The sequence below is a fragment of the Electrophorus electricus genome, chromosome 25 (assembly GCF_013358815.1).
Source record: "Electrophorus electricus isolate fEleEle1 chromosome 25, fEleEle1.pri, whole genome shotgun sequence".
NCBI lineage: Eukaryota > Metazoa > Chordata > Actinopteri > Gymnotiformes > Gymnotidae > Electrophorus > Electrophorus electricus.
Genome location: NC_049559.1, coordinates 8,507,599 through 8,520,307, shown reverse-complemented (window position 1 = coordinate 8,520,307; position 12,709 = coordinate 8,507,599). Strand labels below are relative to the sequence as shown.

Here is a 12,709-nt window from a genome sequence, read left to right as displayed (position 1 = left end):
TCTAACTTTGCACACACACTGGAATAGCTTTACTGTAATTATAATGTATGGGGATGCAAAGGGCTAATTAACATCTGTGTGGTCAGTAGAGAGGGGAACAAAGAGACCTCATTAACCTTAACCATTTAACGAAACAGGGCCAGGTGCTACAGAGCTACCCACAATGGCTGAACAATGGCAAAGCTGAGTTAATCTCCTTCACTTTTTGTCTTCCAGCTTTATTGTGTATGATCATTTACGAGCCTTAAAAAAAGAACGGCGTGTTTATTATGGCAAATTTACTTTCTATCTTTGGCAAACCTTTTGCATCGTACTCGGTTCATTCAAAATAGGATAAGGATAAGGTAGGGCTCGTTTTCTGCCATCTGTCTGACTGAGGGAGGAATGCAGGAACTTCACAACTGTTAATCATCTAATCTCCAATAATGCCATAATCTGCCAAGATTACCAATCTACCAAGCGCAAAAGATTTATATCCTTAAATCACTTAAAGCCTATGGCGTGCGAGAGCTAGTACCCCGTGGAACAGCCAGGATATTCACGGTAGGCACAGATACTCGCTATGGCAGTTTCGAGAAACAAGGCGTGGTGCTAATTATGCTAAGAAGCTGTGTAGTGTGCTACTATGCTAATGAGGTGTGCTGTCCAGGTTAATTTGGTCATTGTGTTTCCACACTCTTTCATCTCCCTCACACTGCTTATTCTTATAGAAGCGGCAGTGACAACCACAACAGCATATTATCCAGCAGTGGTATTTAGAACTTAAAAAATGACTCTGTTATTGCAAATGATTCCAAATGCATTCAGTATAATATCAGTATTGTGAACACCTTTCAGATCAATTTGAATTTAATTAAAAATTATTCAAAATTATGGTAAGAGGATGTATAAAACTGATACTTTTACAACATTTCATAATATAAATACTGAAAAATTGTGTATAACAATTAAAATATGCTTCATTGTTTTACTGCAACACAAGGTAAAAATGGAACAACCACATTTCCAAGTGTAAAAATCTCTTCTCCCTAAACCCTGTAACTTGCTGCTGTCACGGCACTGGCCCCTGTGCTGTTTTTTGTTTGTTTGTTTGTTTTGTTTTGCTTTTCTTTATTGCTTTCTTTTTCTGTCCTTTCTTTCTTAAATCTTTCTTTTATTTGTTTAGTTATTTAGGACCATGGACAGACTGACCAGGCCCTGGTTTTCGTTATACACCAATGACTATCTGAAGACATGGCTCATGCTCAATTTCCCAACCTGATCAGCCTGTCCTGCTTTCTAACATGTCTGTGATGACTTGCCCTTGGTTGTCCTTGGAGGAATCTCCATCTTAAAGGGCATTGTTTCGTTTTAAGATAATTCTTTAGATAAAAAAGTTTATTAGGTGATCACTCAGAGCATTGAGATCAAGAATGTTTTGGCAGATTTATGGACTGACCAGTTTTTGAAGTGTACACAATGCTGAGGGCACTCTTAAAGGAACCAAACAATGCGGAATCAAAGTCCACAATTCATTTGAGTAAATCCAGTGGATTGTTAGTTAAGAAAGCATAATAAGAAACAGTGAAAATGCTTCCAATTTTAAAAACATAACATTTGATTTGCTATGTTCAAAGTGGGTTCTATGTACCCACTACTCTGTCTAAACATTATGGTTATTAAACTAGTCATTTTATCACCGGTCTAGTTTGCAAGCTTATGTTTGATCAGCAATGGTTCGATACAGCTTACACAAATAAATAAATAAAATAAAATAAAAACTGTGTACTATTGAATACACTAGACCAGATCACATATGTTCTATATTAACACATTAATATTCAAACTTAAATCTGTAAAAAAATATATATATATGTTTTTTGCACCTTTAACACAAGCAATTCTGGTGTAAATGTTGACCAGAGTTTCGTTGAGTTCGCCATGGACATTGCTTTGCACTTCCTGCCAATGGCAAGTGACTTTGTATTGAAAAATCCACTCCTCTTTTTATCCTATTTTGTCTATCTTGTAAGTGGCCTAAGTGTCCATGGAGGATATGAGTTATAGAGACATCAATAAGAAGAAAACAGTCACGCAACAGAGACACTGAGCTCTCCATTAATCTGTGGGCCACCTGAAGAAGAACACCTACAACAGGATATTCACTGTAGATTTCAAAGACTGATAACCCGTGGACTGACTGCAACACTCTACCTCGGGCTCCTGACCGAACCGACGTCAGGATGCCATTCTCCGGACGTTCACGTCTCAGAGCAGCAGCAGGCCCGGACACCTCAGGTCCGTGTGCTCGGTCTAGTGAACCTGTCTTTTGCAGGTTCTCTTTTACAGAGAACCTGCTCCGATCAAGGCCGAGCTCCAGCAGCTGGTGGAACAGGCTCGGGGCACTGCGGGGTCACCACTCCCGCTAATCTCTGACGTCCAGGAGAAATCCTGTAAGAGGAAGGCTTGCAGGATCATCAGTGGCCCCGCCCAGGCTGGTACTAGCTGCCTAAAGAACAGGCATGACAAATCACTTCTGAACTCCCGGGCTTCAGCCATCACCCAGACACCCCCAAGCCGCACCCCAACCCACCCTGCCATCATCTTAAACCTTTTCGTACTGCCCATTGCCTGTCACACTTTAACAATGACTATTTACAATGTCATATTGCAGTGCGATCCACACAGGGTGTCTGTCTCAGTATTATTTCCAGTGTCATTTCTCAACCGCTTCTTGCCCCTCTGTACTTAGATACTGTTCATGTTTCATGCAACACTATAACCCCAGCTCAAGTCGTACTCGCATGCACGTGAACAATAAATGTGGAAACGAAGTAAACTTGGCTTTTGACTTTAACATCGTTTCACATGAGGGAACGCAAGCCAAAATGTGCATTTCTCCTGTTTCCTTCTTCTGGATATGGACAGTGTTCCATTTGTCCGCTGTCCCTGACATGATTCTCCCGTCACTGTTCACAGACCACCGGGTCATGCCGAAAGCCGCTGGGACCGAACTGTGTGATGAACTACACCTTTGCCCACTTGAAAAGAGTGCTTTCTTTCTCACCCCCCCCCCCCCTCCCCTCGCTACCGCTCTCTCTTAGAAAGCACAATAGCTTTCCTTTTTGTAATGAGATCTTTTCAAAGTCAACTGTACCCAGAAATGTCATTAAATGTCATTCTTCAGCATCCGAGTGCTGGTTCTTTTGTCCAATCGCTTCCGATGCTCGTGCTGATTTCAAGCTGGACGTGTTCAACAGCATGTGACAACCCCACGGTCTACACTTTCTCCCCTATTGTGACCATAAATCTCAAAACAACGTGACATGTTATATTAATATCTACAATTAATCAGCGATGCGGAGATGGCGAGAGCGTGTCATCAGCGACTGCCCACGGCCGGTTCACTGTGAGGGAGTCAGCCCAGCAGGAAGGTCTCGCAGCTGGGACTGCGACAATGCCATCAAGGCCGGAACAAATAAAACCGTCTCCAGCTGTTCGGCTTCATCTGCGCCTCTCAGGCGCTCCCGCCACAACGGACGACCACAAAGGCGTTTAAACGCCGTCCAATCCAAACACTCTTCATCATTACATTACAGCCAAAAAGCTTTAAAGGCGAATGGCATGTCAGTCACATGTCAGGTTTGAATGTCATATCCACGCCATTAAACATGAGCAATAAAGCTGTCCGACGAAAACCTCGCTTTTACGATTCAGCTCTAATAACATTGAGGTTAAAACCAGAACAACTCATATTAAAATTAGATGACATAATTCCCACGTGCACTGTATACAGCTCACACTGAGAAAGAAAAGAACCCTTGCGATAGTAAATCCGCAGCCTATTCGTGCTGCGTCGCGCGGATTCCAACCGGTTCCGGCGACGTCTAAATGCAGTCGTCGCACGGCGGCCACCCGAGGCCCTTCTCCTGCACTCCCACAGCGCGGCGTGCCATTAGATGTGGCAGAGCGGCTGTGCCGTGGGTGGGCTGACATACGGGGGCGTCTGTGCCATTAGTATGTATGTCTGGTACCTGGAGGCAGGCGGGCGCACGGCCCTGGGGCTTATTCACATCCACTGCCACGAGCTGCCATCCTCCAGATGCGTCCTCGTGAAACATCTGCCATCCAGGATAAAAAGGAGAGAGAGAGAGAGAGAGAGTCATACACATGTATAGAAACAGTGGGAGAGGGAAAGTCTCAGACAACAGGTATTGGTGAGAGTTATCTACGCATATGATTATGATTCATGTTAAATAATTGATAGGGATACTCCACAGATAAACACAAATTGAGAACAGTCATTTATATGCTATATAACTAACAACATAAAGCACATTTGATTGCATATTCCAAAGAGAGAAACAAACTCATTTGGCAATTATCATATGGCTTCTACATGACTGACTGGAAGTACTACTGTAATCTCATTAAACATACATAAATACTTAAATACAGGAACAAGCTTAATGTAAATATGTATTTAATTGAATACATTCAAGTTTGAACTTGCACCAAGTTGTTGAAATGCCAAGTGCATAGGTCATGGAAAAAGCAAAATAAAAAAAAAATAATAATACAGTTTTAAAAAAATCATGCAGAACTAGTGCACAATCCTTTGAGTAAAAACCAAAGGATTTTTTCCTACAGTAGTTTTTAAGCATACACTGAGGTCAAGTGCTGTTGGCTTCAATATTTTGAGAGAATCTTTTCTCGTGTTTTAGAATCTGAATCTTCCATAAATCGACCTAAATGGATACAAAAGCACTGGGAAAGCCATCCGGGACAAGAGACGGAAACGCTTTGGCACTTTCTATGGCTGTGTGCAACCACCTTTCAAAGACTACTCATATCTACACTCAAGCAGAATCCGTTCTTATAAATAAAAAAATACTGATTATGGTAACGTGAATTCAGCATTCTAAAGCAGAATAAAATGCTCTTTGCTCCGCTTGGACGTAATAAGCCACTAATAATTCTGTAAAACCTCAGCTCTGTTATTTCACCTTGGCGTACTCTGCATAGCCGATGATATTTTAAAATGATTTTCTGTTTGTGAGAGCCAGTCAAGGACAAAGTGACAGATGAGAAGCTGGACGGAGACGTCCTAACATTGCTGCGCCATTATAAGAACAGCATTATACAACACCAAGTCCAAGACCCACAAACAGCATAGAGGGAATTTAACCCCAGGGCCACATGTGGTGTACTTAACAATGCCACCAAGTAGTTGGTTCTCATGAAGCAGTTTCTTGTGTATTCATTTATTTTGCTCCACGTTCACTTTTAGGTACAAACAATTTGGTCAAGACCCTAATGTGTGGCGCTTGCTGTAAAGCAGTCAGATATTCTCTATATCATATTTTTGGACACAACCACAGGGCTCTTCAAGAAAAACAGTGTATGATGAGCTACATTTTAATATAGTTTTTATATACTTTAAACTGTCTGGCTCATGTTAATGTTTTCCATTCTCTCTCTCCTTGCTCAACTAATGGGAGACTTGACTGGTCTCTGACGTTACATCAGGTATGGTAAATATGTTGAAATTTGCCCAAATGCTTACCCAAATAAGGAGACCAAGTGCAGCAGTAAATGTATGGCAGTAATATGTAAGAAAAAAAACGCCTTTGTCTGAACAGTATATGGTGTAAATGAAAGTTCAGGCTTACAGAGGGTACGCACTACGCCTTTCCTTTTGACAAGGAGGTATTTATAAAATGAACCACAAAATCCACAAAAAACACAAGTTTTGTACTGACATGCTCACTCCTGTATTGATCAAAAATGATAAAAAAAATCTCATAATGCCTCTTTTTACTAGTTGCCAAACGTGTTGGCAGCAATCAGTAGGGTTTTTGTTGTTGATTGTTTTTTATAACTTTTTTAGGCTTTTTATCATGAGAGTCATGCCAAAGTTATCAATCTAGATAATGGTGTCCTGTGTTCCACTCTGTTCTTTTTTTAAATATCAGCAAGTTAAGTTAATTGCAAATCTAATGTGCATTAAACAGTTGTCTGTGTGCATGCTGAAACCATATTTCTATATCACTGGATGCAGGTTAGTGGTTTTTGAGACATGGCAATGAACGTTCTGTGCATCTGTCACTGGACATGGGAGAGGTCAGAGATCTCTGCATGACAACAATGTGAAAAAGCTGAATAATAACGTATGTACCATAGCATCTCACGGAAATACCTTGACCTTTAGCAGAAATGTTGTAGCATCTCACGGAAGTACTTTGACCTTTAATAGAAGTGTTGTAGCATCTCACGGAAGTACCGTGACCTCTAATGCAGGTACCTTAACCTCTAACAGGAATACTGTAGCTTCTAACGGAATTGCCTTAACCCCTAACGGAAGTACCTTCATTTATTTCCCATGTATGTCAACCCTATTATCAAGCAAATGTAATTTAATCCAAAACTCCGACATGTCCGAGTCCAAGTCTGATGATGTCTGAGTTGTGACACGTCACCCGCCAGTTTGTTATGAACACAGCTCTTCAGTGAACCAAGCTCTTCAGTGAACCAAGCTCTCCAGTGAGCCAAGCTCTTCAGTGAGCCAAGCTCTTCAGTGAGCGATTTCGTCTGATCAGCTCGCCACCTGGCCATGGCCACTCAGTCATAAATGGCTGGTATGCTTTGGTGAAGTGGTAAATTTCTGGCTTTTTAAGCAGCCAAGGATGCTCCAAAAGCAGCACCACGCTGTGCCGGAGACCCAGAAATCTCTCGTTTAGCCTCACCCTCCTTTCTCATGTAATGCCATGTCTCGGCTACTTGGCTACTGTCACGTATACATCACAACAGGGCAGTGCATTTGGAGGATTTCCTTAACGTACAATAGTAGGTTCTTGTTGCTGATCAATATGGCATGTGTAACTTATCTGGTCCAGTGGGGCAAAGCTCTGAATCTTCACTAGAACACAATTCTGATCTCAGAGACACTAACACTAGCACTGAGAGCTGCTCTAGCATTGTACTGCCTGTCTTTTGTCTTTTGGAAAACATAATAAGCCTGATGACTCCCATATTTCACTGGCATTTGGCCTTATACTTCATACAGATTAAAAGATTACCTAATATAATTTCACCTATTTTCTTTTAAGCACAACTCTGTCGTTCATGCACTAATTTTCTTAAGAGACCTCATTAATTTACTTCTATATAAAAGCAGAGATGGAGGAAAATTTTACCATTAATGTATCCCTCAGTCCCTAAGGTCCAACTTTTAAGAATTATATTTCTTTTATTTCTTTTGGATTACAGGCACCAAGCCAAGCTTTTTGTTTAACACCCAATAAATGACATCTATGTGTTCAGCTAATTGCTTTTTTCTTACAGAAGACTTAAGCAGCTCTGTTATTAAAATTGAGTTTCATAGGTACAGAAAGGTCAATTGGTTTCAAGGCTGCATTAGTATCTAAGTTTAAGGGACAAATAAATGTGACATCAAATCACTGGCAGGATAAAACATTATTTTCCACAAATGAGTCACTAGCTCATATTAATTTTTAAGAGTCTTTAAATGTATATGAGCAAAAAAACAACAACCCCCCCCCCCAAAAAAAAACAAAAAAAAACAAAAAAACAGTATATCAGTTATACCCCAAAAAGTACTATTTAAATTAAGCTTAAAATTATTACAGAAATCTTTTTGGGGCCCCATGGAATTTTGTGGCTAAGACAGTGTGTTTTTCAGGAAACAGCCAAGCTGGATTCCATCCCACATTCCTTTGATTTTTTTTTCTTCCCTTGAAGACTGAGGCCCCACGGAATCTCTGAACCTCAAACATTACATTAGATTCAAGGAGAGCGTAAAAAGGGTTAAACACATTATACTGTTTGTTGTCCCAAGGGAGATAAAGAATCAATTCAAAGGTATAGCAAGGCAGTGGGCTAAGCAGCCGACCTGTAGAGAGTCTGATTTCATATCCATCGAATAATCTTTGCTTTATTTTAGGTTTTCCTTTGGTTTAAACTTCGGTCTGACTAGGACGCGGGACAGATTACTGAGTGACACAAAGTCTATGAAAAAAAAACACCTGTGGCTCTATTGTTGTCATGTTGTTTATTTATACGAATCTCTCCTCATTTCTTCTTTCCTTCTCCCTTCTGTGGATTCTCAAGCCTTTTCTGATACCAGCGTCTAAATTTTGAATAGAGAGAGAAGCTGGTGCTTCAGTCCACATCCTCTAAAGCGTCTCACAGAATCTATTGGCACCGAGTTGGACTGCTGTTGCGCTGCCCAGTTCCGTTCACGCCAAGCCCCTGCGGTGTCGCTCCGGCTTGGCCCCAGCACTGGCACTGGCACAAACCTACTATGCTTCGACTCGTACAAATGCCATCAAGCTTTCACACCAAGCCCCCGCTCCAGATTTCCGGCACATTCGCAGCATTTGCTGGGTAGGTGTCTCACTCTGTTGCACTCTGAGCTTCCAGCCCTCGTGATCCAGGTTTGCGCCCGGACTGCGGCGACCCTTTATTTGCCACTTTCCCTCGGGATCAGTACAGTTCTAGCTATAGTTTTGGGTGGTTTATTTTCCATTCACTCAGCTACTGCAAATTTCCCACCGAATGGGATTGGAAATGGCAGAAATGATGCAAAAGTAGACAGCTCTTCCCCTACGGCCTGCGCAGCGGCCAGAAAGCAGGCTAGAGTTAAAGGGTTAATTAGTTCCGTCTGTGCGCGAGTAGGATCCTATACGCCCACCAGGTAGAAGACGGCGCTGAGCGGTTTTAAACACGCCACACTCACACTGGCTGACAGCATCAAACGCACACCCACACACGCACATGCACAAACACACCCCTCACTTTCCCTCTCTCTGTCTTTCTCCCACTCAAAGAGATTCACACCTCCATGACTCACCTTACAGTCTGATAGCAACCTTAGTTTAGCTAGGTGCCATCAGGGAACCCCAGCCTGAGAAGCAGCCAGATTTATTTAAGGGGCAGGGAAGCCAGACTCTTACAGCCTATAGCTTCTCCGAACAAAAAAACACAACTTTTTAAAGACTTAAAGGTGTGCTATTGTGTGCATATATTGTTGTGTACACAATATGGAATGAAGCTGTTTTATTGAAAACAATCCTTTTTTGTTGTTACCTCAGCAAATGACTTACCATGGTGACATTTACATATTTTCTTACATATTAACAATTAGCTAAAGAAAAAAAAAAGAAAGGAAAGGAACATTCTTTCACTTCTTTAATCTCATCTTCTTTCCTATAAGTTTGAGGGTTCACCTTTGAAAAAATCAAACGATCAATTCTCCGAACATAACGGGCAGTGTATTCTGTGGTCTTTCACAAGAAGCACTTTTACCTCAATAGCACGGCTGAGCCAAAAGAACAAACGCTTTCTTCTCGACCTGAAAGGGACGTACAGGCAATTCCACTTTTGTGTGAGAAGGTGGTACATGGAGAGAACGCAGCTGTACCTGTGTAGTAGCTGTAGATGTTGTGCTGCTTCTGGAGCCCCACATCTGCTGGAACTGCACTCGGATCTCCGCAAACGTCTCAATGATCACGGCTATGAACACGTTCTGAAAACAAAGGCATGGGGTAATTAGGAGACAGCTTCCATCCATCATTGGCCCGCCCGGCTTTCAAGATTCACGTGCGGTTTCGTCTCTCCTCTCTCAATATTGCTGTGTTATGTGGTTGCGTTTCCGCAGGGAAACGTTGTTTACACACTGTTAAATAACAGGCTCCTCTCAGGAAGTCATGCCCCCTTGTCGCTGCTGTTCCAACCACACAGGAAGATGCCTGAACTCACCGCAACCTTCTACCGGCACCGACTATATTATTTCTTATATTGCATGAAAGGAAAGAAGCACAGTCGAGAGGACAGAAAGAACGCCAGGTGTCCCCTTTAAACGTGTCCTGGACTGTATATAGCTTGAGCCACTCTTACCCTGTGGCTTTTACACGGGCCGTAAATAGAGGTTCACGTGAAAAGGGGAGAGAGGATGAAGGACATCCCACCTTGACCAGCCAAGCGAGGAAGAAGATGAGCGTGATGAAGTAGAAGTAGGAGCGCCACCGCGGGAAGCTGTCGATGGCGCGGTACATGATGAAGACCCAGCCCTCCTGAGAGGCAGCCTCGTACACGGTGAAGATGCTGGTACCTGGGGCAGAGGAGCAGGCAAGGCCCAGATGAGAGGATGCTCCAGTGTCCCCAAACTGGGCCAGACTCAAAAACGCAGACATAAACAAAGCTTTTGCCGTTACTGCAACAGGTGTTTTGTATCATAAAGATTATGTGTCCCTCTTGAAAGTAACTACCCCTCTAGAATAAGATTCACCATAACTGCACAGTGGTGCGTCTCTGCTCAAATGCCAGGTTGGGTAGCATAACAACATCTACGATGTTGAAAATATGGATGAAGCAAGACCTGCATGTTTAAAAACAACAGGCCTCTTTTATTGTCTGTTTAGTATTGTCCCTTGTCCATGAAAGGAATCGAAAAGGATTTCATCGAGTAAACATGGAAAAAGCAGCAATCATTCCTTGGAATGTGTTACATTTAGTGCTAGAAACTTTAAAGCATTTCTCCAGTGTCTGTGGTGGAATATCAAAGCTCCATCCATGTAATCAAACACTTATCTAACATAATCAGTCAATATCCCAGGAGCATGAAAACTATGGCAACCACCTGAAGCTCTTTTCGCGAGTACAGTCATTTCTGGACTTGCATTAGCTGTGTACTGCCTTCAGCATGACTCCATGTTAGCATGCTGTGTGCAGCAGGAAGTCGGCTGCACAGTTCTGGTTTCCACAAGATTTTCACCAAGTCCCAGGACAGAACTGCCTAAGGACACAATCTAACCCTGCTGATGTTAACTCCATTATAAAGAGCATAACAAAAGTTCTCAATCAACAAAGAAGTAGTAGAAACACGGTGTTCCTAATGTAACAAAAATGTCAGAGACCTGTCTGTTTATTTAATTTCATTTATTTGCTTTTTTTCCCAAAACAATTTGAGCACAATTTCACAAAAAAAATCATAAACCCACATGAGTCAAAGGAAAGAAGACATGAGTGTCCATGTCCTTAAATATCTGACATATACAGAACTTTCTCAAATCTATACGGAAACACTACATCTCCCATATCATTTAGAGTGGAAGGCACTTGGACTGCATAAACCCACATTCAGTTTTACTTGGAGATTGATTGCTAAGACCAGAGTTATAAAACAACAACCAAAAAAGATTAATTTTAATGTTGGATAGCAAAAGTGCTTATGCAAGGAGTAGTGCCAAAATACAACCTACAGCTTTAAAATGAACAAGCAAACTAGGCAAGCCTAGATTTACCAGGCCATCATTTCCTGTATGCCATCCTTCACACTCGTCAACAACGCAACATCTGAAACTCTTGGATACCTCTGAAGGAAGCAGCGTTTGGCCATGTGCCTCTTACTGCCGAGAAAAATGCATCAGTGCCCAGAGCACTGCAATCATCATAAATACTCTGATGCACAGTGTGCCACAATATTTGTACCCTTTTGCACAAACATGCTGAGACCTCTCACATGCATTTCAACAAAAGTTGAACGAAAGCGTCAATTTTCACAGTATAGATACCTGCATATCTTCAAATGAACATGGCACCAATTATTTGTTAACTGCTTGTTAACTAAACCTAGCTAGACTAAAATGGGACTGGACAGACACCTAGCAAGCCAAGTATGCACCAAAACATCCCTTAATGCATCTTAAAATAATACTTCAAGCCAAGCGGCACGAAACAATATTTTAGCAGATCTTTCCCATCTCGGTAGCTGTTAGTAACTGATGCAGGGACAGAACTAGTTGAGAAAGAATTGCAGCTTATGCATCTATCCCTGCTTAGGACATGTTTGATACACATTGAAATGTGGATAATGTTGGATAGACAGCTAAGCAAAATGCATTCAAGTAAGTAAATGTCATGACGGTTGAGGTAAATACAGATTTTTTTTTAGAAACACATTCATGCCACACTATATCCTTACACTTTTTCATTTAATATATTACATGAATATTTCAAGTAACAGCATCTACATGAAATGACACGGCTTTAATGAACAAGCCTACTGTCCCTGCGGCTATACCAGAATGAACCGGAGGTAAGCAAGTTTGCAAACAAATTCAGTAGATGTATACCTAGCACCACATATCCTTGGTATGGCTCACTGTTTGCTAGCTAATGTCAGAGGAAATCCTCAGTGATGTGACTCATTGAGTGATAATGCTTCTTTGAGGACAGCAGATGGTCCAGCAAAAATAAAAAATAAAAAACTTTGCAGCTTAGTATTGGCTTCTCTGCAACAATTAAATGGACTTAATTTAGAATTACTTTCCTCCGTTGCTGTATTTAATGGTGAAATTTTTTTTATAACTTTTAATATCTTTCTTTTAGGATTGATGTAGAAGTAGTTAAATAAATCATGGTATTATTTTGCATAATCACTAAAGGGAATGAAAAGTAATCATCTGAGCACTTAGAGCCTACTGTCACAACTGTGCTAACAAACATCAACAAGCATCTTTTAAGAGATCCCTATCCGGTGGTGTCTGGCAGTTCAAAGATCATTTGCAAGGCAGAGAAGCTTTTCTTCGTGCCAACTGGAAGATTAGTGCCAAGTTCTGTGCCCTTCCACAGCAGATGTACGTCATAGCTCCCGTCTGCAATGTTCCCCAGTACACTCAAATCAGATCAAGGGGCTAAAATAAACTGC

General features: G+C 41.6%; 1 protein-coding gene across 2 annotated transcripts in view; it reads right to left on the bottom strand.

Annotated features, from left to right (window-relative positions):
• The window catches only part of nalcn (sodium leak channel, non-selective), a 72,677-nt gene that overhangs the window by 49,540 nt on the left and 10,428 nt on the right, over positions 1–12,709 (bottom strand). For both annotated transcript variants that reach the window (XM_035522684.1, XM_027001422.2), the window contains exons 10-12: positions 9,969–10,111; positions 9,422–9,526; positions 4,014–4,100 (exon numbers count right to left, since the gene is read on the bottom strand). In XM_035522684.1, coding sequence (XP_035378577.1) covers positions 4,014–4,100; positions 9,422–9,526; positions 9,969–10,111 — 335 coding nt within the window. The remainder of the gene's footprint in view (positions 1–4,013; positions 4,101–9,421; positions 9,527–9,968; positions 10,112–12,709) is intronic.